Source organism: Zootoca vivipara, chromosome 7, assembly GCF_965207765.1.
Source record: "Zootoca vivipara chromosome 7, rZooViv2.hap1.1, whole genome shotgun sequence".
NCBI lineage: Eukaryota > Metazoa > Chordata > Lepidosauria > Squamata > Lacertidae > Zootoca > Zootoca vivipara.
In genome coordinates this window covers 17,330,305-17,357,142 of record NC_142590.1, presented here as the reverse complement: position 1 = coordinate 17,357,142, position 26,838 = coordinate 17,330,305, and the positions used below count along the sequence as shown (strand labels likewise).

The 26,838-nt window shown below is 42.7% G+C and overlaps 1 protein-coding gene across 5 annotated transcripts in view; it reads left to right on the top strand.

Annotated features, from left to right (window-relative positions):
* Positions 1–521: 521 nt before the first annotated feature.
* The window catches only part of NTNG1 (netrin G1), a 214,272-nt gene continuing 187,955 nt past the window's right edge, over positions 522–26,838 (top strand). For 4 of the 5 annotated variants that reach the window (XM_088673775.1, XM_088673773.1, XM_088673774.1 and 1 more), the window contains exons 1-2: positions 587–1,776; positions 9,957–10,675. In XM_088673775.1, the coding sequence (XP_088529901.1) occupies positions 10,430–10,675 (246 nt within the window). In that variant the 5' untranslated portion in view covers positions 587–1,776; positions 9,957–10,429. Of the gene's footprint in view, positions 1,777–9,956; positions 10,676–26,838 lie in introns of all 5 variants that reach the window. The other variant, XM_088673776.1, reaches the window with a different exon arrangement.

Below are 26,838 nucleotides of genomic sequence, written 5' to 3'. Positions count from 1 at the left end.
TCTTCTATCAGAAAGCTCTTCCTGGTGTTTAGTCGGAATCTCCTTTCTTGTAAGCCATTGATTCAAATCCTACTGTGGATGAGAAAAGAGGCTTGCTCTATCTTCCTTTTAGAAATTTGAAGGTGGCTATTATATCTCCTCTTTCCCAGGCTAAACCTACCCAACTCCCTCAACCTTTGGGAATCACTAACTTTACCTGGAAGTGACGTGCCATTTACACCTGAGGTGGTGGTGGGGGAGCTGCTCCCCTCCCGTTGTTGCTGGGCTGCAACTCCCACCCCCCTTGACCATTGGCTGAGCTGGCTGGGGGGCTGATGGGAGTTGGAGGCCAACAACAGCCGAAGGGCCACAAAACCCACCCACCCAGCTTTGCAGCAATCAGCCTTAATTCTTAATAAGATAATACGACTTTAACGGGGCGTGCGTGCGTGCGTGTTAGAAAACACCTGTGCGTTGTTAAAGCGAGCGAATGAGGGGTGTGGTAGGTGCTGGAGACGCTGTGGGTGGTAAGCAAAAAAAGTAGAGGGGAGATGGAGCCGGCTGATGATAACATCGGCGTTAGGACCGCTCGGCGCGCTCAGGTCCGGAGGTGGTATAAGGTTCGCAATCTCTCTCGTCGTTGCCAGTTGCAGGAGCAGATTGCTTTTAAGTGAAACGGCGGTGCCACCCCCTCTGCGCCTTCCTCGCAGCCCGCCCTCCCTCTCGCATTGATCGCGTCCTGTCCTTAAGTTTGCGAGCTTCTTTTCGCCACTGCAGGGGCCGCGGCGAGCGAGCGCCCAAGAGCTGCCGGTAGGAGTAGTACCCAAGGAGAATTTGCAGTCCTGCAAAAGCAAGAGAGAGAGAGAGAGAGAGAAGAGGTGGGGTGTGTTGCATGTATATTTCATCCGATGGACTTTTCCCCGCGTCTCGCCGTCGACGCTGATGTGCAGTGACATTTCTGACTGGAGCGCCGCGACGCGCCCCGGAAGCGGCGGCGGCGGGGCCCTGGGAGAGGCGAGGAGGCTCTCGTCGGCGCCAAGGCTAATTGCGGTGATTTATGTCCCTTCCGAGCACCTTCAACGTCGGCGGCCGAAAATAAAATGAAAGCTGGGGGGGTCCCGCAGCGACAACCGCCGCCACCACCACGACGGGAGCAGCCGCGCCACCTGGAGCCGCCGCGGCCGGCGGGCGAGCAGCGCGCGCCCCGCGCCTGCCCGCCAAAAGTTTGACGCCAAGAAGTGCTGTGGCCTGAGGGAAAAGCCGGCGGGGGAGGGCGGGAAAGTCCCAGCGGAGAGGGACGCCTGAAGGGACGCCGTCTTCCCGCGCCGCCCTTCTCGCCACCTGTGTCCGAGCCAGGTCCCTCCCTCTGCCTCAGGATTTCCCGCCCCGCTGTTAGCCAAGCTGGGCTGCTGCTGCTGCTCCAAAGTGGCCGCGCCAGAGGAGTGGCTAATCCCCGCCGGGCGCCGCGCACGGGGAGCGCCCAGCCTCAGCCTAAGGCTCGCTTTGCTTTCCCTTGCCTCGCTCGCGCAAGTCTCTCTTTTTGGGGGGCGTGAGGTGTAACTTTGTTAGCTAGTCGCCTGCGAAGGGAGAGTGGCGGCGGCGGCAACGGCACGCGGGAAGAGCGGCCAGTGAGTGCAGCCCTCGTTTTCCCCCCTCAGCGTTCCTGCACTGCCGGAGAGGCACTGCAGCCTTGGAGGCTCCTGCGCCCGCCAAGGGGGGTCCCGAGCGAAGACTGCGCCCAGTTCCTCGGCCTTGGCGTCTTCTCCTGCCCGACGCGCGTAGTGGTCGCCCTGCACGGTGAGTAAAACCGCGCTCTCCACGCAAGCCCGCCCGTTGCCCGCCCTCCCCTCCAGACGGCGCTGTGCGGAGGGAGGGAGGAAGGGGTAAACTTCCCCACCCCAAAACTAGGTTTCTCCCTATTTCGGCGCGCTTGCTTAAGATCCCAGAGCTGGAAAGATCGAGGACCCTTTCGCAGCCTGCCCGGGGGAAACTTCGCTGTTGGCCAAACACAGAGGCACGAGATCCCATCCGAGGTTTGTTGTTGGGACTTTCCCACCTAACTGTCTGCTGCGTCGTCTTCTTTCCCTTCCACCGTGCAAAGGGCTACGCGGCTACCTGAAGGGGATGCTTTATTATTTTTATTATTTTCTATCCCGGGTTGGAGGGATGGAAAGTGGGGAGCATCCGGTGGCATTGGATCTGGATGCAGCGCTGTGGCTTGCTCGGAGGAAGCGGGTGTTCATCTGTCTATCTGCCTGTGTACTTTTTTGATACGCAGCGTCTTCAGATGCACATTTCCGTAGCAAGCAGAATTATTGTGCTTTTCTGGCGTTTCCTCTTCTCCGCTACCCCCTCCCCTCCCCGCAGTAACCAATTAAGAGATATTTAGAAGAGGGAAAGGAGATCAAACTTAGATATGAATAGAAACTGCGCCCTCTGCCGTTCGTCCGGGAGGGTCTTCCGCGGGGAAGGCGACCAGATTTCCAATCTTGGCGAAACGGCGGAAATGTGCTGGGGATTTCAGAGGGTATGTTTCTAGGAAAGAGGGCAATCGACCTTTTATTATCAAACACCGAATATGTTCAGTGGTGGTGGTGGGGATCCAGGCATCTTTTCTGCCAAGGCAATGAAGCCAGAGATGTACTCCTTGGGCTGCCACCGTCTCCCCTGAAATGCATTGTTCTACTAGTGGGGTGTCCTCAATTCTGAACCATCTACCCTGTTTCTCATATTTTAAGACATACCCATAAAATAAGCCATAGCAGGATTTTTAAGCATTCAGGGAATATAAGCCATACCCCGAAAATAAGACATAGTGATAGGCGCAGCAGCAATGCCGGCCGTGGCAGGAGGAGGAGGAAAAAAATAAGACATCCCTTGAAAATAAGCCATAGTGTGTTTTTTTGAGGAAAAAATAAATATAAGACGTGTCTTATAATATGAGAAACACGGTAATTAAATTCTGCTTCCTATGGAAACCTTCAATCTGTTACCTTCCTGCCCTGGACCTTGCTAGCTTAGCATCTCATTTTAAAATCACAGAATCGATTGCACAAGATTTAAAGAAGGGAGAGAACCTCACTGTTGCAATTTACAAAAAAGGGTTATCCTCGCCATGAGATCTTTCACTGAAAAAAAATGTGTGTGTGTGTGTGTTTTAATGATAGGCAGTAAGAAAAGGGAATACGTTTGCTAAATACAGAGTACTTTTTAATGGATCATCTGAGCCAAAGCTGCTTTAAAAAGTGCACCATTCATTCTGAATCCGAGTAGCTTTTTCAGTTCTGTGAATAAAGATTTTTGTGCAGGGATGAAATGTGATACAAAATACAGCAAAAATACTGGGAGGGGTGGCTTAAGCCCAACTCTACTGGGTCTTCGTTCTGATCTGAAATGAAATACAATATTTCTAAATTGGTCAGATATAAGTGTTGGGGTTGTGGGGCGGCGAGAGAGGAAAATATGAGTTTATCCCCCCCAAAACCAAAAGCATCAGATGACAGTGAGCTATGATGAAAAGGTGTATTCAACAGATAACAACTCTTACAAGTTTGCATGCTTTACATCTTGTTCACTTAAAGAAAAAGTATGAGCCATATACTGATAAATATTTGTTTCTTCATCTTCCTGATTTCCAAATATATGAAAGCAGGAGAATAAATAAGGCAGTGGTGTAGATTGTGGGCTGCCAGGCCATTTTCCTCATAGGTTTCTTTGTTTTTAGGATCTGATTGAAAATAGCCCAGTCCTAGACCCGCTTAATTGGAAGTAAGCCACAGCGAACTTAATGGAGCTTTACCCTTGAGTGGATATGTAAAAGATGATTCTGTCAAATAGATTTCATAACACAATCTTGTTAGACTTTAAATGTGTTCCTGGAAGTCACTTATAGCATTATATAAATTCAGCCCATACTTTTCTGTCAAGTTTTAGGAACTTGAAAGATTTCTGTTTTTGCCCTAACAAAAGAGTTGGGTAAGTACACCACAAAATGTGTCATTTGACTCATTGTGGATCCTCTATGAACTATTTCCACAGCAGTTCGCTATTAGAGATGTATATTCATTCTTTGGCAAATTGTCACGCCTAAATCACATTTAAAAATGCAACTGCATTTGTGATCAAAGGTGTAGAATTATTACTATTATTTTAAACAAAGCCAGGGTTTTTTAGCTTATTGGCAGCCAGTTCCTTGCATATATTTAAGTGGTAATAAATATTGAAATTCAGCTGGAAAATTTTCTTATGGAGTGTTGCAGGTTGCATTGCTACATGCAAGATTGTTGCCACAGTTTGTTACTTTCCAACAACTTTCCTTACGTTGGGCAGGCACTAATCTTTCCCTGGTAATTGTGCCTAACTGTTGCAAGCAATAGGCTATTCTGTAGCAGCTACTTAAATGAAGGAGAGGCGCTTCAGCAATCTATGGCAGTTATAACAACAATACGTGCTTCCAACAGTGACTGATAATATTGCCCTCTAATGATAGCATGTGATTCATTTTCCTTCCAATTTGAATACTGTGTGAGGCATTTGTGTACTGTGTTTTCCGGATAATGCTGCAAGACAGAAAAACCGGAACAGTCATCATTGGGGGTTAGGTTGCTTTAGAGCCCTTGGTTTTTGTGATTAAATTTCAAATCTCGTCTCTCTCTCTCTCTGTCTCCTTACAACTTAGAATTCCAAAAATCCCCCTTACCTTCCCAAGGAAAAAATATCTGCACTGTTCCACAGTTAATTTTTTTTAATTGCTTTTTTTTTTAAAAAAAAAAGCAAGACTATTTACCATCAAAATCCTCTTATATATTTCACCCACACCCAATGTATTTTACTACTTTCCAAGCCTAAGGGCATAAAGCATATACCCAATTATCCATATGGTCCTATTTTTGCTTGTTCAGCAGCTAATTTAGTATTTATGAAAAGCAGTGGGCTAGTTCTATATGCAGAGGTTTCGCATACACCAGGTTTCCATAGTCGTGAGGGCACTGTACAAAATTGGCATTTTCCATTTTTGATCCTACATCCAAGGAGGTAAAGTGCAAAACCTATTTTATATATATATGTTCCCTTTTAGCTTCCAAAGTTGACTGAGCTTGACCTTTATTTTTTATGTGGGCTAGTTTTAAATGCCGAGATCCTGGCTTACCCTACCAGATTTCATTTCCTGGGTGGTGGTGGTGGTGGGGAGTGGAAAATTGTGGTGGTTTATTGCACGTTCTGGATTGTGTTCATAACAGTATTATTGGAGCCTTTGAAGAAAACACCATCCCAAATGCCATGAAAGATTTTTTTTAAAAGAATTATCTGTAGATAATAGCATAGAATACAGTTGACACATATCTGCTTCATGGTTTCATTATCTATCTACCAATCTATCTACAGTACTAAGTTATGTATGATTTGCATGTGACAGTGTAACGAAAGGCTGCAAACCTGACCACACTTCCTTAAAATGCATAAACGCTTTGCTTCTTTTGAAGTAAATATAACTAGAACTGGTTTGGGTTCTTTATTTTTTTACTCTTTTAAAAATCAAAATCAAGCCAAGTAGTGAAGGCAAACCTCACCTGGAGAGTTCTCCTGACAGCGTCCCCGATCATCTCATTCTTGGGTGACAGTTTTTATAATGAGATGATGATTATTGCAAGTGTGGGAAGATGGTGCTGTTCCCAGTGACCAAGCCTACTACAAGAAGCTACATTTGCCAGCAAAATGCTAATGAGAATTGACAGTTCTCTTTTATAATAATTAATTACAGCTGGCATTCGCTTTTGGTGTCTGAGCTGGGGTATCAAATTTGGTACGCGTAATGAATGCAACATGCAAGGCTGGGCATCGATTACCGGTCCATGCCTAAGAATAGATTGCTGATTACGAAGCGATTAATATCACTGTTTTAAGTCATGATAAATGCAAGTTAAGAATGTGTGTGCTGGCTTCTGGGGGTGGTGGGTGTGAAATGCCTGCTGGCTTTTTTTTTCAGACACTGGAGAATAGGGCATAGGTGGAAAATTTAAGGGTCAAAATACCTCGGGAGTGATGAGCTATCAGAAACAAGGGACAGCTCCAACGCACTGTGTGTTGTGCCTCTGTTGAATACACTTAGCATAATTCATTTTTTTCAGCAGATTGCAATTACCTTTCCTTCAACTAAGGAAGATGCTCGTTTTTGTATGTGAGATGCTGTGGATCAATTCAGTTTAATATGGCAGATTGCATGATTGGATAGTAGGCAGAGGTTATAAACTCTTGAGAGGATTCACAACACCAGACGTCTGTTATTTGCACTTTGCTGTTATAGATCAAATATGAATTAGGAAAATGATGGGGCGGTAGTGGCAGAATCCTACTTGATTCTTCAACGCTCCTTAACTCCACTACAGATGTTAATGTTCAAAAAGTTTATGATCCTAAGGAAGTTCAACTAGGAATCTTATTTGAATTGTGCTGGAATAAACTGCTGTTCTGTTTAGGATCAAAGTGGAAATTTGTGAGTTCGTGCAAAAAAATAAAATCATTACGACTGTAGGTAGCTGAGAGCTGGCATTCATGAGTTGCCCCCCGCCTTCCCATGCATAAATGCAACATGGGTCACATGATGCTTTTCAATTTCAACACCTTTATTGGCATATATATAAAATATAAAAGACAAAGACAAAACATACAACACATATAGGTCATTAGTATAAATAGTGACTCTACATCATACAGAAATAATGGAGAGCAGGAGGAGGGAAAGGCACACAAGGGATGCTGTTGCCCCAAACACCAACGACCCTTAGCCTATGATCTTAAGTCAGTATCTTTCCCTGTGTCAGTGAGAGCTCATTAATAATGAGATCCTGCCAGCCAAAGCATGACATTTTTAATACATTAATAATATGTCTGTAATGTAATAGAAAACTATTAATCATGTACCGGACAGGTGCCAGAAATTTAAGCTATAATTGGCTGCTTCTTGTCAAACATGCCATTCACATGTTCTGGTATCTGTCTGATGCTCAAATCACCTGCAGAATCTTCTCCACTTTCCCCTTGTCAGCACACTAAATTCGATCAATGATAGTCTATAATTTTGCGTAATGACCATCATCATGACTCTAAACTTTCCTTAATGAGGATTCATTATACAGGGGAAAGGGTATAGCCTAGTGAACAGAGGGGTAGTGTTCAGTGCTGCTCTTAGTCTCCACTTTCTGCATTTGTGCTTTGTGTGTGTGCTGACATCTTGATTTAAAAAAAGAGAGAAAAACTCCATGAGAAAGGTTAGGTATTTAAGCACACATTTGCTCAGGAGTAAAGGGTCCTGAAAATAATAGGGCTTACTTGCAGAAGTGCATCTTTTTATTCACAAAGGTACTTCATCATTTCAGCATTCATTATATATGGCTTTTTCTGGTAATCATACATTTGATTTCTTAAAGAAAAGATCAAATAATACCAAAAAAGTGAATTATTTCTTTAGTAAAACCTTCCCCACCCCAATGATGAATGGGAGCGGGGAAAGGAAATTTGCCTTCTTTCTAAAAAGATGCATTTTGAAGTATACAATGGAAGAAACTCTAAAACAGTAAATTTGAAATGAATCAAATGCTGTTTCTAAATTACCAAATGAATGCATGAATTATCTTGGTGATGATTACATAAGACTAAGCATACCAAAACTGAAGGGAGATGTTGGACAAGATGATATGGTTTTAAAAGTATGTTCGTTGAAGAGTGTGTGTGTGTGTGTGTGTGTGTGTGTGTAAAATGCTTCTAGGTTTGTGACAATTTAAAATTCCAACATTGTTCAGCTCGTTGCTGGAAGGAAATTCAAGTAGCCAGAACACTTTCTAATGCAATGCAATGCATGTAACAGCTGTACAATACCATTTTATGAAATGAATATAATAGGAAATTGCACTTGCGTCCATAAGGCAATTATTGTAATTTGCTATGGAAACACAATTCAACCATCTGCTGGCACTGCGTAGTCTCTGTAGCTGAGTTCAGTTTCAAGACGGTGCCTTCTTTGAATAGATGGAATTTGTTTACAAAAATTGCTTTGAAGACCAGGTTCCCTTTCCCTGGAAGTAGATGTTTTCTGGAATGAGCTGTAAGAGGTTGCTACAATGTGGGGAGCTTTTTTTTCATGTATGTGGCATCATAGTCTCAATAATGCAACTAGCTAGAAGATCAAAACTCACAGAGGTAAGCAGCTGTATGAAGCACAGCTGCTTCCATATGCCAAGGGTAAGACTCTGGGAGAGCTGGTGGCGGATGGTGGCTTAATAACAAACAGATTGTTAAGAATGGGGCTATATGGTTAAACACATCATCTTGGGGAAAATTGCCAGAAAAAAACAGCTCCTTGTTCCCTTGAAGTCTGTAGATCAGGCTCCCAATGTTCAGACAGCATCATTAAAGGCAAACAGAGTGGCATATTGAAATGCTTCCATCTCGGCATAGGTCTGAGGACTGTGGCCCGTCCCAGGGAATAACTAAACTTTCGTATTTTCAGGGGCCACACTATTCTCCAGGTGCTAGACTCTAAGTTGGAACAATCTGATTTGCTTGGATCCATGAACCAATTGGCACCATCTAAACCTAAGGGCTTCACAGATTTTGAGCTCAAAATTCGTATTATATACACATATGCACAAGCTGTATGCAAAATCCAAGAGAGATGTCACAATCAAGTGTGGAATGCCTTTACTTCTTGGAGCCTGTAAACTCCCCCCCCCCCAAAAAAAAACCTCTTGGGAACTTTTGATCACAACTTAACTAAAATCTGGTAGAGCAGGGCTGGGCAGACTTCAAGCTTGTCGAATCTATATTCTCGTTGTCTACTAGGACATATAATTGGAATCAAAGCAGAAGATGCCGTAGGAATTTATTTTGAGTACTAGAACTGAGCTGAAAGTCCCCTCCACAGAAAGTCCACTCCCAGTTCTCTTCTTTTCGTTAATTTAGGTGGGGAAAGTTATTTTGTTGCTGGTACTGTTTAACAACTGGCAGTCAGAAACCGTTTCTGATCTACTACAAACCACCCCAGAGGACAGGAAATAATGTATTTTTTTTTGGGGGGAGGGGGATTTGATTAAGCCTGATGGCTGTTAGGTGAACACCTCTATCCTATGGTTCTGTGCATGATTTTGTATTGGTTTTTTTTTAAAAAAAAAAAGTTGTAGCATTTAATTAATTTACAGCACAGTGTTTTATGTCCCTCTCCTGTAAACAGAGGGGGTTTGAGAGGATGGCTCTGGAAATTGACACATAAAGGGACATTAAAATAATAATAATAATAATAATAATAATAATAATAATAATAATAATAATAATAATATACAGAAGGCCTATAGAAAGAGGAAATTATTATAAGCTGCAAATGAGCCAACTGTTATCTTTGTCATTAAACACAATTAAACAAAAGAAGCAAAGCTCTTGCAGTGCTAATGAGGAAAAATCCAAAGAGACAGAAGTGTGCTCATAATATCTCTCTTATTAAGCTAACAAAAGCTGAGACATGTACTAGACACTTGGAGCTGTCTCCCAGGCCCTCTTTCCAAGAGATGAAAAGCACACAAGTTGTTGTCAGCCCTTTGTCGCTGTAATAAAAGATCCACTACCTCTGTGGGTTGGGGGTTTCTATCCCCCTTTTGGCTATGAAATTCAAAAGCTGTTTAAGGGGCTATTTCTTGCTCTCGGGCTTTGCCAAAATTTCTGAAGCAAATAAACCAAGGGAAAGAGGGAGAATGCTACATATCTGTCTTTGTTAGAGAGGAGTTAAATCTTTCTTGTCAAAATAGTTTTGGTGATGAGTGATTCCGGTAGTTTGTTCACTCCAGTAAAAGCCCCTCCAGTAAAGGTTATCCAGATTATTCCAATTTACCTTATATTGTATCAAAGGCTCTTGAAATGTCAACATATCGTATATTTTTCTAATGCATTGATTCTTGGACAATAACTCTTACTTTTATTGTTTCTAAAAGGGTGCTGGTGCCAGAAGAAAAGAATGATTGATGGCAGTTAGACACAGGCCTGTAGATGCTCATCGTTTTGCTCCAACAACTGATTTATCGGTTTGGCTGGCCATTCCTCATGAGCCGGGAAAGAAGAGGATCGCTCAGGATTACTGACTACACAGCTGAGGAGTCTGGCAGCATTGCTAAGCTATCATCTGATTTTGGACGTCCTTTACATATGTGATTAAGGCCCTGATACGTTGTTGTTGTTTTTAAGGCAATGGACATCCTTCAAATGAAAAACATCTCTTTGTAATGCCAGGCTACCACCAAAGTTTCCAACTGTAAAAAGCAACCACTGTAACCTAACTCTTCTGCTCTGATCCGGAACATGTTTTTACAGTAACTCGCAACTCCTGGTGTACATACATGTATAATATAGACCACACCTTTGATTGCTACTGGTTATAGCTGTCAAGGCACCTGTGAAGGATTTAGAGATGTATTTGTCAAGATTCTTGTCACTTCATGCCCTTTGGGTTACTGTGTCATCGGTGATACAGCACTACACTTCGGCTTGGGGGCATTACGATGTGTGTAAGACCCAGATTTACACAGATGAAGGGAAGTTTTGGGATTACACGGCCTGTCAGCCGGAAGCCATAGATATGATGAAATATGTGAAAGTGAGCCTGGATCCACCAGACATAACATGTGGAAATCCACCAGAGACCTTCTGCGGAATGGTAAGGCAAAAACCTGAATGTTGAATTGTGGCCTAAAGGATAGATCCCTCAGCACAACAAAGCAAATATCATTAACTTCAGTCTTGTGAACCAAGACCAAGGATTTAGGTTTATGGCAAAATTTGCATGTCACTCTATACTATAGGTCTGAAAAACCTAGGTGATAAGTAGTCATTCAGTATGGTTTTGTTTAGGTTCAGTTGGTATCAGTGGCAAAACCATTACTGGTTCCTTCAAATGAAAGGTGTGTCCTTTCACAACTGCAGTATTTTGAGTTGAAATGCACCTGGGTTCAGCTCCTGGTGGGGATAAAAATGCAACCAAGGTTAACAAGATTTGATTTCAAGTGTATCTTGGTGTTGCCAGCATCATTAAGTGGTGCAGAGCATCTGAACTCTGCCAGGTAACTTCCCCTAAGAAGGTAACAAGCTTCTGCAAAAAGATTCCTAGAGAAACTTTCCTACGTGTATGGCAATCCTATTTTTTCAGAGCATTTACGGTATTATTATTATTATTATTATTATTATTATTATTATTTATTATTTCTGAGTGTGTGTGCTGTTTTCCTATAAATGAACGAACCCAAAATCCCAAAGTTAGAAGCACGCTTCTCTTGGGCAAGATGAATAACCTAATAGCTATTTAAATCAGCATTGGATAAAAATGCTGACTTGACCTGCGTATGAGTCCCTAGAGTTTCACTAAGCTGGTATATGTGTGATACATACAATATATATGGAATCTCACCATTTGTAAACTTGCTCTATAATTTAGGTGCAGTGAAAACTTATGCTCTGGTTTTGTCAAAATGCTGGACGTAAAAATTCTGTCTTAACCTGTACACACATGCTGGAAGCTCATTTAGGGCATAGTCTACCCAGTGTGTACCACATTGAAATGAGCAAAAGTGGTACAAGAGGGCTGCAAGCTCTGGTATTCATTTCATTTGGGCAGGAGGGAATTGTGTTAATAACACCTATAAAATAATATTGCAGATCCATGATTAATTCATGTAATTTTTAAAAGTGTGCTTTTTGTAAAGAGTTGGGTGCTCTGCTTCTGAAATGACTGAGAGATACATGTTTGGTGAAGAATGATAGTTCACTGGTAGAATGATGTGCTTTCTATGCAATTCTTGGCATCTTTGGATAGGGCTGGGAAAACCCAAGACTCCTGCCTGAAACCCAGGAAAGCTACTTCATGCTAATGTAGACAGCACTGAGGTGTAGATGAAGCAATGGTCTGACTCCGTATAAAGCAACCTCTTGTGTAAATTCGCTGTGGTGGAGACATGCAATGTGATCTAGTCACAGGAAGATTTCATTTTTAATACTTCTGCTTTGAGGAATGTTAACATGCTGAGAATGGGATGAAGGTTTCACAGGGATGTTTTAAATTTAGCATGTTCCAAATCACAGTCATGGTAGGCACGCAGTTAGCATATGGCTTTCCTTTAAAGTGTTTCTGGCCTTGATCGAGACTCTTGACAGGTCACGTACTTTGTTTGGTCTCCAGACCCTGACCTGAGGTTTCAAAGAGCAGGAAGGGTTCATGTGCAGTCTGTAGCCCAGGCATACGAATGAATGAAAATGTCATATGAAAAATTTGATCCGCAGCTTTTTCTCTCTCTTGCTTATTCAAAAAGTTAATAAACTCCCAGGAATTTATTCACCAGAGACTGCAGATTAGCTTCAACAGAACAAAGGGAGGGAATCCTTGTTGCGTTTTTAAAATAACTACTTGCTTGATCACCAGTGGCAAACAAGAATTGCTTGTAGGTGATCAGAATTGTGGGCTACTCACTTTTAAGGGCTTCTTCGCAAGGCTGCTGTGTCCAACCATGTAATCTTAACCCTGTTTACTCATAAGTAAGTCCTACAGGGCTTACTCCTGGGTAAGTGGGGTTAGGAGTGCATCTTACATTGTTAATCCCTTTTCTGCTGCAATATACCATACTTGTGTAGATAAAGTTATAAATGCTTGATTAAAAAACTGTCTAGGACCAACAACATACAGGAAGCATTAAATTCCAGGCTTTGCTGCGCATCTCCTCTTTCCATGCTTGCTCACTGCCTGGGTACCAATGGAGGATGTCAACAGCATGGGAGCCAAGAGGGGGAAACAAGTGGGGAGGTATCAACACGCCAAGGGGAACCTTGGCATTAAGAAAAGTCCATTAGGAGAAATAATGTAAAACAGACTTGGAATACTGAGTATTGTTGGAAAAGAAAGCTGGAAAACTAGGAATGAGGGAATAGAACGCCCTCTTATGGCTTCCAGTACCCCAGAGCACACTGACTGACTAGAACCTGGAGAAGAAACACACTCTTGTTAGGAAGAGAAGGTGCACAGCAATATTCTGTTGCAGTTCTTCCTCATCTGTGCAAGATTGTTCTTTTGATGATCATGATGGCTGTTGCACTGCTTGGCCAAGCTGATGATGGCTAGCATCATGTTCACCTGTGTAGAGAATGAAACCTTTTGTAATCCAGTCTCCACGGCAGGAGCGAGGAGTGGATACAGTATTCCTCTTTCTGTTTCACTGCTGTACTGTGGGTTCCTTCAGCTCTGTGCCCAGCTCTCTTTCCTTCAGATTTAAACTGATAATTTCTAAAATTATTTTCAATAATGAGCCGTTTACAGTAGATGCTTCCCTCCTCCTCCTCTCTGCAAGTTTCCGGCTTGGAAGAGCTCATATATGCATTAATTAAAACAGTGGGTAAAAAGAAGCTTCAGACTTTTGAAAACCAGGGGGAGAGGAGTCTGGGGGTTCAGAGAACCCCAAGTTTGTATCAGTGTTATTTTGTTTCAGTGGATGTTTTTGATGTTAAAAAATATGAAGAAAATTTTTTAAAGGAGCTTCAGACAGGATTCCACCACCCCACTATTATTTTATCAATGCACACATGTATATGTGCACCTCAGTTAAATCACATCACGGAAAGGAATCTTGGGGGCCCTTGTGTGACGTGACCGTGCAAAGGCTCCTTTTCATCCTGTGTTTTAAGGAAATGCACATATGTGCTAATGTGCATTGGCAATCTGTATGGGAGGGGGAGTAAGAAAGGCAAGCTGTACATGAGCAGATAAAGCCCATAATAATAATAATAATATCAGATGAGGTCATGCTGCAAACAAGATGAGGTCATTCAGAAGATCAAAATCCAACAAAAAGTGCACATGGGCCAATTTCATCAGCATCACTCCTGGGCTATTGCTTGAAGGTGGTGGAGCATGTGCAAGAAGCCCTAGGTTCATTTCCCGGCGTCTCCAGGAAGGACTGAGAAAGAGCTGCTTGTGGGCTTTCCAGATGCTGAACTGGATAGATCTTAGGTCTGAAAGAGCAGGATGCTGGTGTATTTACTTCTCTGCTTGCAACCTTGGAGAGCTGCTGCCAGTCAAGGAACACAATAGGGAGCTAGATGGACTGTTTGAGCCAAGGCAGCTCCCTGTATTCCTAATATTTGTGCATGTGTATTTCTCATGACAATTTATTGTTTCCAGCTCCCTGGGTGGCTAGGTGCCCAAAGAACATGGTGCTATGCAGGAATGATTGTGTGGGTGGGAGTGTGCAGTGAGGGAGGCAGAAAGAGCAGAGGTGCAACTACCAAATTGCCAGTGTCCACTTGTAATTTGCAATAAACAGTAGTTTATTGAAGAGTAATAGCGACCAGAAGAGAGGAACTCTTTATTTCCTAGGCAGCCTTTGCTGTCACAGCCCAGTGCAACATCCGAGTGTCTTTAAAAAACTGCAACTTATCTTGGAATTATCTGCAGCATGCTGCAATTTTAGTTTAGCTTTCTTTCTTTTTCCTGGAGAGGTTATACAGTGACTTTGAAACAGCCTACAGATGGAGGAAGTCTGTGTACGTTTGTACAATTTATAGAGCTGAGTTGCTGATGGCAGCGTAAAAGCAAGCCTTTGAGTGCCACTATGGATTTCCTAGCCAATCAAAACTAAATTAGGAAACAAAGATTATTAAAAAGTCTTCTGTGCATGTAATTCTAGCATAACATTATGAGTTGGACCTTAAATGTTTTCCTTGGAGATTTTCGGCGTCATTAATGCAGCAAGCCTTTCATTACCAGTAGGCTCGCATTGCTAAAAAATTAGGGAAATAAAGGGCTCTCTGGTGTAGTTAGCAGCGCCATGATTATGTTTACTGAAATAATTAAACCATCGGATTCCATTCATCAGACTAGTTTATAAGGCAAGAAATGAAATGAATCTGGGGTTTCATTTGGAAATGCCCTAATATATGCATGGATGCCTAAGGACAACAAATCGATACAGCATTGCAGCAGCAATATCAAGAACAAATCTGGTATGTAAGGTTGGTAGCTGGTAATTTATCATGAAGGGGAAAACAACCCATTCAGATTGTATACCTCCCTCCTTTTCTTTCCTTCCTTTCTTGATGAAAATGGGGTTTTTTTGGTGAATATCTTCATGTTTTTATGAATGAAGGTTACGTGACCTCTAAGCACTGCATTTTCTTTGGTTGTGGTTCATTTTATTATGTTTGCATTTTGATGCTCATGATTTTCTTTTAAGGTATATGAAGCCACCTTGAGTATTTTGAAAGGTAGTGTAAAATTAGTAAAATAGCACTGTTTCCCACATGGGTCATGGGCAGTGTTAGATATATATATATAAGCTAGGTGCCTCCTTAAGTCAAAGGTTAGTCACCAAAATGGAATGTCTAGTTGTCATTTGGGGCCAGACAGTTCTAAAGTCTTATTTTTCAATGCGGCTTTTTGGTTCTGATTGTGCAGAACCAAAATATAATGCATAGAAATCTACAGGATGTGTTGCTAGTGTGTGAAAACAGTCAGGATCCAAGGATTCCCAGGCATGCACCTCCTGGCGCCTGGGCATATTCACTTGGTTGCAAGTGGCTGATAGCCAGATGTAAAATGTGCCTGGGGAATTTCAAATGCTGGCTGCAAGTAGCTAGCCTCGCCTAGGGTGTGAAATAGCCTGGCACAGCACTGGTGGCAGAGCTTCTTCCTTGCACACAGAAGGTCTCAGGTTCAATCCCTTGGCAACTCTAGGTGTGGCCAGGAATGTCTGCTATCTGAAACCCTGGATAACTTCTGCCAATCATTACAGACAATACAGAACTAGGGAGGAAGACAGTTGATCTATGTTCCTACACCCCACCTTTTTCCATGGTAGGACTCCAGCTAGCATACATAGCATTCCTAGGTGCTTCTCTCCAATACATGGTGCTGACCAGATCCAGACCTCTTTAGCTTTAGCAAGGTTCTTGTATGTGCACCTTGTGTTTCCTCATAATTCCCATCATGGGGAGAACACTCCATGCCAAAGTCTGCATGCACCTCTATGGATGGAAAGATAATGCTTTTCAGAGCATCACTTCATAGCCCCATGTGATGTGCATGGTGGAGAGAAGGGGTACATATCACTTCTTCATGCAAATAGGAGCAATGCAAATAGGAGTAAGTTTATGAACCGATATGTAGGTTGTAGGCATACAATTGCAGGTACTCTGAGAGTGATTCTGGGAAGGGATCAAGGGGAATGAGTGCATTGAAGGAAATCATCTGAATCTTTTTTCAAAGTCCTATGCAAATGCACATTCAAAATGTCATTCTTTCTGGCCCAGCTAGAATACTGAATGAATATGTTTATAGTGATAAATACTATGTACTGTATGTTCCAAATGTCTGCGTTGGAGTTTCCATAGGCTATTTGTAGTGGCACACTTCTTGGTCTCATTAAAGGAATATAAATGTTCCTAATATCGCTAAACCCTCCATGATGGCTTGCTGTGGGATGCTTGTTTCTTTTGCACCCTGACGGGAAGAGCAGCAAAAAGAATATATCTTTCATGAATCAAAATTAAAAAGCCACATTCCAGGAAAAACAGATTCTAATGTCATTCATTAATCCACTTAAAAGCATGCTTGTAAATTATTAACAGGATTATGCCATGATGAATTTGACTGTGAATCTGTTTTCTAAAAGCAAGGTTTTTGGTTTTGTTTTGCTCCGTTTTCAAGAGAGAAAATACAACTAAGAGTCGTCCCCCCCCCCCCCCGGATCACACAAACACATTTTTAAAGTGAAGTCAGTATGTTATAAACAAATATGCTACTTTAGTAGTTGGACACCATATTGGTGAAATCTTACAACAATTATGTAAAATAAAATGGTTTTTAATAGAAACATGTTCTGGGGAAGCGCTTTGCATAGTGACTCATGAGTTCGCTCATTCATAGGTGGTTCCACGGGCAGCAAACCCTGATCCAGATACTGTACATATCTATTTTTCAGTGCATGGGATCTTCTGATCTAACCACAGCTATTAATAATACTTCAGCATTCTAAGCCTGGTGTGGGCAGCTGGTTAACTCCCAGCCTGATGGGTGAACAATGAACTTGCCTTTGCTCATTCATTTTTTTATTTTTAGCCGTTCTGAAGAGAATGATGTGGAGAATGATGATGTAGCCAGTGAGCAGCCCTTGCAAACCCCTGGGCTCATCAGCCAATGCCCAATTTATCAGGTTGCTGGCGCTGGGCTGCTCATGAGGGAGGATGTCTTGCTGACAGTGTTCTCAACCTGGGGAAAGGAGGGTACCATTATTAAATAAGGAAATACCATTATTTCCTTAAACAAGGGGGTGGGGGAGCTTTGCTGCTGATTCAGGTGGCAGTGCAGGTGCAGTGCAAGCAGAATGATGGCACTGCCATATACTGCAGACTGGCCCAGTGTGCGAATGATATTATTTTTAAGATTAGTTTTATTATTTGCCCCATCCATCTGACTGGGTTGCCCCAGCCACTCTGTCCTGAGAAAAAGCAAGGTGGGGGACCCACAACACCACCTGCCACCTTGTTTAAAATAATGGCAATTGCCCCTCCCCTGCCAAAAATGAGTATAAATCGGACGAGGTGCCGAAAATACTTCTCCCTATCTGCGGGTTGCAAATGTCACTACAGAGGGGCGTGTGTGATATTTGGTCTCTGCTCTACTAACTAGATGAACTATCCATGCTGGGATCACATCATTCTGGTCCTTTGACAGCTGCATGGAGACCAGAGTGGCTATTGTGAATAAAAAGAATGACTAGCGCTGATCTAAGCAATTATCTTGATTGGTCAGCATCTATTTCATTGTCCGGATCTGGAATATAGCTGATGTTGGTTTCAAACTAGCCAAATGACCCCCCTTTGGGGGGGGGTCTATTGGTTCGTGAGGACCACATCAGGCATGCTTTTGGAGACAATACTTGTGTCCAGTTTTCCTAACCGAGCTTTGTACACAGCTCCAGAAGCTGGCATGAAGGACAATCCATGCACAGCAGATAATTGTGTGCAAGGGTCCACGTCCGGACAGAGATAGCTGTCCATGCTTTGGTTGCCTTGCAGTAGTCTAAAGATGAGGTTGGATATGTTTTCTCCACTGATGGTTGGTCAATTCATCCTTCTCACATCATACTGTTTTAAATGAAAGCTGAAATTCCTTAAAGAACGAGAGAAATCTTGCGCCTTGCAAATAAATCAAGTTAGCAACTGGACAGTTTAGCTAGGGGAGCATCAGCTCCCAATCTTCATACAGTATTTTACTTTGAAAAATTGGCAGTAATCTTAGATGCTTTATCTAATGGAGTGAAGCAGTGGAAGCTTGGGATAGAAAAATGTTAGCCTCTTAAGAGCAAAAGGTTCGGCAATATCCCCAGGCAGAAATATCCATAAACACATCATCTCTTAAGGTTATATTTTTAGTACTTCTTTTTTTTGTCTCCAGAATTTAATAAATCCACATGGGAACAGTCACTTGGCAGTGACACTGTCTTGATATTTAAGTCCTGACAGTGTGAATGTAATTATAGAGAGAGGCCTTTGAATGAATTTTAATAACATGTATGCCCTACAAAGGGGATAGTTTCTTGCACTTTTTGGTTATTAATCTCCTTCTTTTACTTGGGTGCTCAGTGACTTTAAGTCTGCAGGGGATAGTCCGAAGTCCAGTTCTGCACATACCTAAGCAGATAAGTAATTTTATATCACAAATCTACAGATCTCAGCATGGCGAGAGATATAGAAGTAGTAGTTAAAGAAGAAGAAATACATGAAGCCTACCTGGTAATGGGTTGCTTTATAGGGCTGGGCGATAGCTGGGTTTCAACTTCAGGATATATCACCAGCTAAACATGTGTACAGTAAATATCAGCAACCTATTATGGTTTAATAATCACAGGGCAGCACCAGTTTTAAAAGACTTGAGATTCTATAAAGCAGTATGCTAATGCAAAGACAAATCATCAGTTTTGCTTATAGAAAAACTCACCCATTCAGAAAATGAATCTGCTCAAAATAAATATGATACATATTTCTTGTCCTGTCTGAAAAAGGAGTCAAATTATACCAAATGCTTCTGTTATCTGAGTAAATACCTGCTTATTTCTAATCAGTTTTATGATCATCCTGGGAAGATTTTTTTAAGAGGTAGGAAGCTCTTCATTCTTCAAAAAAAAGGGGGGGAAGCAGGAAGACTTAAACAAGCAATGAACTTTTCCACCATTGTAGAAAGAAAGAAACAGAGCCTTCTACTTATGTTGACCACCTTGAATAGAAAAGTAGGGTATACTCATGTGTATATTTGGTGGGATTACTGCTCTTTTATAATGTGCTTTGATAATAATATGCAGGTTGGTTTTTCATTCTTGTCTGAAACCTTTCAAGACGTTGAACTTGGTCTACAGAACCCTGCATAACTAAGGGGTCTGTTTACCGTGGATGCTATCTCTTTTCCTAAATTTCATTATGATCTATAACAGGCATGTCCAACAGGTAGATCGTGATCTACTGGTAGATCACTGGACGTCTGTGGTAGATCACTGGCTCCCCCCAAAGAAGCTCAGCAACTTTGGCTCCCTCTACATCTTTGCTCTGAAGCCCCCAAAACAGGGCTTTCCTTCCTAAAAAAAAAGTTCAACCTCGACCTGATCACTGCCAGTTTTTAACTCTGTGAGTAGATCAGTCTCTTGGAAGTTGGCCACCCCTGATCTATAAGTTCACCTCTAAAATCAGCACACCAGCACATTTTACAGCTTTCTTGTAACAGCTCTGTCCTCCATTATGGAAACAGAAGCTGCCACCAACAAAATTGTGCTGCCCACATCTTCATCTGGGTCTTTTGTACCACCATGTGGACTGCAGACTATTTTATCCATCTGATTTGCATCAATGCAGCTCCACAAAGAGGAGGAGCAAAGCAGCTGCAAGCTTTTTTCCAGGAAGCTGCAAATAAACATTTCACTTAAGGCAGGAGTTGGTAACCGTTTTGGACCAGTGAGCGCATTTGAATTTTGAGCGCGTGCTGGGGGTGCCAGTCACAAAATGGCTGCCATGGGGGCAAGGTGGGGCATAGCACAAAATTAGAGAGAATACTGGTGCAGCTTTCCCCATAACTGTATTTCCATACTGTAAAGGGGTTATTCTGTTGAATTTCTGCTTATCATATAAGCTGTTAAGTAGCCTGCTTTTCCACAGGGTGTATGAGGTGTTATGGGAGGGGTAGTACCTCTGGTAGGGGACACGCCATGCTCCTCCTGGGGTAGTTTGTCCCCATCATGCACTCAGCTCTCAACTGTGGCTCCTAGAAGCTGTCAGCATGTGACAGTGACCGCACAACGGGGAACGGCTTTGAGTAGCCGGCTAAACCAGGTGAGGGTAGCTGATAGGTTTCAAACCCTGAGTGAGTTAGGAACTTCCATTGCATGCAAAGACAGGCATGGATTGAGCAGTTGAGAGCAATAGTGGGTCCAGTGGTCAAGAAGGCAGAAAAACACTGATCCCAAACCTCTGCTGCCTTGTGGGATAACTTCAGCAGAAGAAAAGGATAAGGAGTAAACCCTAGACAAATCTGAAGTGGAGCCCAAAAGGCGATTGGATGGTGCCTTGTACGCCGCCTTCTGGCAACCTGCAGGCAAGCTTATGCCAGATGTATTGTTCTGCTTTCCTTTGGACCACATCAGAGAAGCCAAGAGGAGGGTCTAGACGTCTGGGCAGCCCGGGACCTCCCTACACACTGCTCAGGCTTGTGTCCCAGGGAGGGCACTTTGGCGCTGCTAATACAGAAGTTTGGCTTCTGCCCTGGAGGCGCACTCCATTGTCAGGTGCCAACAACCCTGTTTCCCCCCAATGCCAGCCATAAACCAAAGCCTAGGCTTCCATTCTGTACCCACTTACCTTGGAGTAAGCCCAATTAAACACTTACTTCTGAGTAGACATGCATACCATTGTGTTGCAAGTTAACTATACTGTTAATTCTTAGGGGGTTCTTTAGCTCCTGCACAGCAGGACTGACTTCAGTCTCTATGCGAAGTTTTCACAGTTGCCTTTTGTGGGGAAGGAGGATTCTTCAAGATCCACCTATGCATACTGCGTGGTAGTATTTGCAGACCATAACTTTTACAGATCTCCTGATCTTAGATGAAGCCAGAAAAAGGAAAGATGCCTCCTGGTTTCTAGGGGAAAAGGAAGGGAAAACTATGGAGATTCCAAGGACGAAAAGAACACAGACGCTGGAAGAGTGCACTAAAAGGGAAGGAGGGAGACATAGCACATCTTTAAGACACCAGGGATTCCTATTTGCCAGTGTGCAACAACTCATGCATCCATCACAGCTCTGACTTCATTCATTGGTTGAAATACTGATAGGCAGGAGCAGCCAGGCTGACTCACTTCACAGGAATAGCTTAACTTGAGGGCTAGAGACTTAACTTTCTGAAAGAAAGAAAGAAAGAAAGAAAGAAAGAAAGAAAGAAAGAAAGAAAGAAAGAAAGAAAGAAAGGCCAGGGGTGCCAATAAAGACTTTAGTGGCAGCGCACCCATTTGTGCCAGGTTGGCGATCTCAGCTTTAGTATGTTGGGCAAACCTGGCCCATGTCAAGCATTCTGCTGGTGCTTTTGAATGCATGGTAGTCGTCCTCGTAGTTAGAGGTATGCAAAGCCGGTTGCTGTAGTCTGTGCATGTTTCTACCTTGCCATGCTGATGTTACATTTACCTGCAACAGTGGGCATGTAGCTTTTACATTGGAACTTGAAAAAATATGAACATTTGCAGATACCCTAATAGAAAACTCTGAATAACTTTGCTGTGGCAACGTCACTGTCATATTCTAAGAGTTTTAACTTGCAACCGCCTACCCCCACCCCACACACACCATGCTGCCGATATATGTCTTTGTGGTATTTCTTTAGACATCTTTGCCTATACAGATTTTTAATTTGCATGCAAAAAAACCCAAAAACCCAGCAGCTACTTTTAATTACATGTTCCTTTATTCCAAGAGGCAGAAGGTAAGCCTTTTTATAAGTAGGTAGTTAAAAAGCCATTAGAAATGGCTCTTTATGATGAGAAGAGCATTTCCGTACAAATAAGGGTGGTGCTTTCTAACATTTGAATGTTTTAAACTCTTTATCTGTAAAACTGTTGAGAGCCATCACCCAAACTAATCAGTTTGGATTTTTAAAAAGTATTTTTTTTTTTTACACCTGATTGTAGGAATCTTTCTTCTGGTGACTATTAGCAGTTGAGCTGCTCACGGCTGACATTTACAGAGGACTGAAGTGGCGGGGGAAGAAAAGAAAAATCTAAACAGCAAGCTAGTAAGGGAGGGGAAAATGATTCATATTTTGAAATGTATCATGTGTTCAGCCGCAGAGGGAGAAATACAGGTTGCTGTTCTGGTAACAGATCAGAAGAATAAGATTTCGTGTGAAATCAACCCCTATGTTTCTTGAACCTTTCTCCACTTCCCTCCATGCTGATGTTCACAACTCTTCTCTCCAAATGTAAGCATGTGATTTTTACTATTAGAGAGCCAAAACATCATTGCAAAATGGCATGCATCTTATCTGCACCTAAATCCACACCACATTGCCTATTCAAAAGCAGAGAGATCTCACCAAGCAATGCCCAGATGTAAAACATGGTTTGCAGTACAATCAGTGGGAATAGTTACTTTACAGAGCTGCCCCTGAGGCATTAACACTCTAAAGCGGGCATCCCCAAACTCGTCCCTCCAGATGCTTTGGGACTACAACTCCCACCACCCCTAGCTAACAGGACCAGTAGTCAGGGATGATGGGCGCTGTAGTCCCAAAGCATCTGGAGGGCCGAGGCTGGGGATGCCTGCTCTAAATGCAGGGAGACAATAGAGAGGCAGGAGAAGGGAAGCGATGGGATCAATGGGAGCAAATGCAGTTATACATACCGAGGCTTCATTGCAGCTAGGAACATGGCTCAAAGGGTTAAGCTCAACGCCTTGTGTAGAAGACTACCAGTATATCTGAGGAGGATTTTTGTTATTGGCTTAATTCCACGTCATCGTGCATGTCCAGTTACTGCCTCCTTTTGGGATAATCTGCAGTCTCTGGGTTTGACCATTGTGGATTTTTCAGCATCCCTAACTAGAACAATCCTTCACCCTCTATCTTCCTAGGGGTGTGGGAGAGGCCTTCCCACTGTTTTGGTAATCATATAAAACTGGTAAGCGGAAATAGTGCAGATAACCCAACTGCAAAACTTTGGTTAGGTGTCTGTCACTTCTTGTGTCCTGTCTGTCCTTCCAAGCTGTTTATTCTTTTTGGGGGATCCTAGGCTTCCCCCTTGGCCTCATGCTTCACAGAACAGAGATTGCATCAGTAAAAGCAAACAGATTCATACTAATTTAGGAATATCAGACCAAACAATGAAATCTGCTTCGACAATTGAGTGTCGGCATCTGGAGCTCTCTAGTGTGTTTATTTATGATGTGCATGCTACTGCAGAAATGCACCTATGCAGTCTGTTTCATGAATCATGGTTCTGTGACATTGTAAATAATGTAAAAAGGAAATGCACCCCAACAAACTGAAGGCCAAATGGAGAAAAATGAGGTGTGCGTGGACACACAACCTCTTGTAATACATATATTGTACAAAACCATTTAATGAAAAGTAGTGCCAATTAAAAAACAAGCAACATGTATCTCTAATTGTAGCATGATTTGTTCATATGACATTTGCTTTATTTTAATCAAACACATGCATGCGCTTGCGCGTGCACACAAACATAATTTCCCATACCTCCCTTTTATCAATCTTGTAGAATAGATTAAACACAAGCATCCTTTGGATTCCCAGCTGGAAACCAAGGACCTGGAACATATCACTCACTCATCCTGACATTTTTATTACTTTTCAAAAGTGTCAAGGTTTAATTGTTTCTTGGATTGAGATTGGCAGTTTAGCCTGCTCTGGCAAAAGCTTCTTCCCAGCTAGTCCTTTGTTGTACTTTTAACTGCTGACCTTGCTTTTTGGTGAAAAAATCCTCAGACTTTTCAACATCCTTTGTAGTAGCTCTTCCAATGTGCAAAATGAGTTGTCGCACTTGGTGCTGCTCTATACTGTCATGCTGGTTCAACTTTCGCTGTGAAATAGTTTTCAATTTAACTTATTATACGCCACCTCTGTAGGATGGGGTGACTAGTAAATAAACCAATCAATCAATGAAGGAAGATGAGTAACTATGAGGCATGACCTGGGGCAGCAAATAGCCAACGTGGTGCCCTCTAGATGCTGTTGGACTACAACTCCCATCATTTTCTGTCAGCATGGTCAATGGGGTGGGATGATGGAAGTTGTAGTCTAGCAGCATTGTGATTATTTTTTAAATTTGTTTACCACCCTATACCCGCAGGTCTCAGGGTGGTTCACAGCATAAGATCACAACACAGGATATGGCGGACTCTCCTTCCTTGGAGGTTTTAAACCAGAGGTTGGATGGCCATCTCTCATGGATGCTTTAGCTAAGATGCCTGCATTGCAGGGGGTTGGACTAGATGACCCTTCCAACTCTGTGATTCTATAGTTATACACTGACTGGCAGTGGCTCTCCAGGGTTTCAGAAAGCAGATAATCCCAACCCCACCTGGAGAGGCCAAGGATTGAAACTGGGACCTGCATCCAAGGCAGATGTCTGCTCCTGAGCTACATCCACCCCACAGAAGTATATATGCTGCTATTATTATTATTATTATTTTATTTTGTAGTTACAAAAAGTTGGAGCCAATTGTGAGCACCGAACTATCTCTCCAGTGAGCACATGCACCGATGGCCTCAGTAACTGGAAGCAGATGTACATGTGGGGATGTCATTGTGGTGCGGCCGCAGTAGCGGAGTTGGTTTCACACTCTTGCCACTGTGCCTACACCACACTGACCTCCCGGCCATCTCTCCCCTTTCCCCCTTAGCAACCTGCACTGACCTGGTGTTGGGAATCCAAGGAAGGCAACCCAGCCCCACCCCACCTTGATATGGGTTACGACTAGGGGTCGTAGCCACTTGTCCCAGGCAAAATATACAACTGTCATCTTACACAACTGTCTGAAACACTACAGTTGCACCAAACATGCATTACACAGTGGGTGTCATCATCGTTACCATTATGCATAGCTGTCAAGTTTTCCCTTTTCTCGCGAGGAAGCCTATTCAGCATAAGGGAATTTCTCTTAAAAAAAGGGAGAACTTGACAGCTATGCCATTATGCCACTTTTCCTTCAAGGAGATGAAGGAGAATGTGGTTCCCTCTTCTATTTTATACTTAGTTTGTTTAGGCTGAGAAAGACTAATTGCTCCAAGACCACCTAGTGAACTTTGCGCCAAAGTGAGGAACGGAAGTCTCATTCTATCAAGTGCACTTGGTGGACCAGGCTTCCTCAACCTCGGCCCTCCAGATGTTTTTGAGACTATAGTTCCCATCATCCCTGACCACTGGTCCTGCTAGCTAGGGATCATGGGAGTTGTAGGCCAAAAACATCTGGAGGGCCGAGGTGTTAGACCATCCAATGGATGTCACAGAAGTGAAAGGGAATGGTGGAAAACCAGCCCACCACCCTGAGATATGCTCTGGGGAATAGAGTGTCTGTTGCTTCTGTGACTGCAAAAACTAATTACATTACATTAGGTCTACTAAATGCCTTGCACAGTTTAGCATCTTGGGCAGGTTAATCAAAGGACTCTTAAGAAACAATAACAATTATTATTATTATTACTACTACTATTATTAATATACAGTGCCATTGATGCCATTGAAACATAATGCAATCATTATCGTTAAATACAGTCCTGTAGCAACATTGTTGAAAAAGAATTTTTTTATAAAAGGCAGATCTTGTCCCCCAAAAGCTTGCAGTCTGTGTTCGACAATGGAAAGAGAAGGGTGGAGGGGAGGGATGGAGATGCAAGAAATAAGGAAGGACAACGCAAGCAGAAGCAGCTACACAAAAAATTGTTGTGGTGACTATAGTGTTTCTATTTCAAATATTAGAGAATGATCCAAACCTACCTCCTCCCCAAAAAACCTACCAAAAAAGAAACAAACCACCGGCTATGCTATAAAAAGAAACTACCGTAAGCATTGAGACCCTCTTTTCAGCTATGATTTCTTCGCCAGCTCATGATAAAAGAGCTTCTTTCCAGAGCCCCCTAAGCGATTGCCTGATAAAATCTCTCTAATCTCATTTTTGTATTCATTACCTAGATCAACCTTTTCTTGTGAGTTTCTTTCGCCAGCATACTGATCTGTCTCCAGCAGGTGTGGAAACTTGCAAGCAGAACAAAAGTAACGTGGCACTGAGATTGTATCAAAACTGATAAAACGCTATTAGGAAACTTGAAGGCAGCTGAGAGGTGATGGGGGTAACACGAAATCCTTAGCTCTGTGTTGCTACATTTGGGGGTTTTGCGATATTCTCAAACGAGGAGCGTACATGTGCTTTTTAGTCATTTCCCAGTGTGTGTTCTTTCTGAACTGAACAGGGGAAAAATATTCTGTTGCTGTTCCTAATGATGTGCACTTGCAATTGTGGAGAAGGGCTGTGGAGTACAAATCAACAGTGCAAGGTCCTGCTACTGCATGTAGAGATGATCAGGCTATTTTTATATTCTATTATTGTTATAGTAGATAGGTTAGACCAGGCACCCCCAAACTTCGGCCTTCTAGATGTTTTGGACTACAATTCCCATCATCCCTGATCACTGGTCCTGTTAGCTAGGGATCATGGGAGTTGTAGGCCAAAACATCTGGAGGTCCGCAGTTTGGGGATGCCTGGGTTAGAACTTTTTGGGGGGGTAAAGGTAAAGG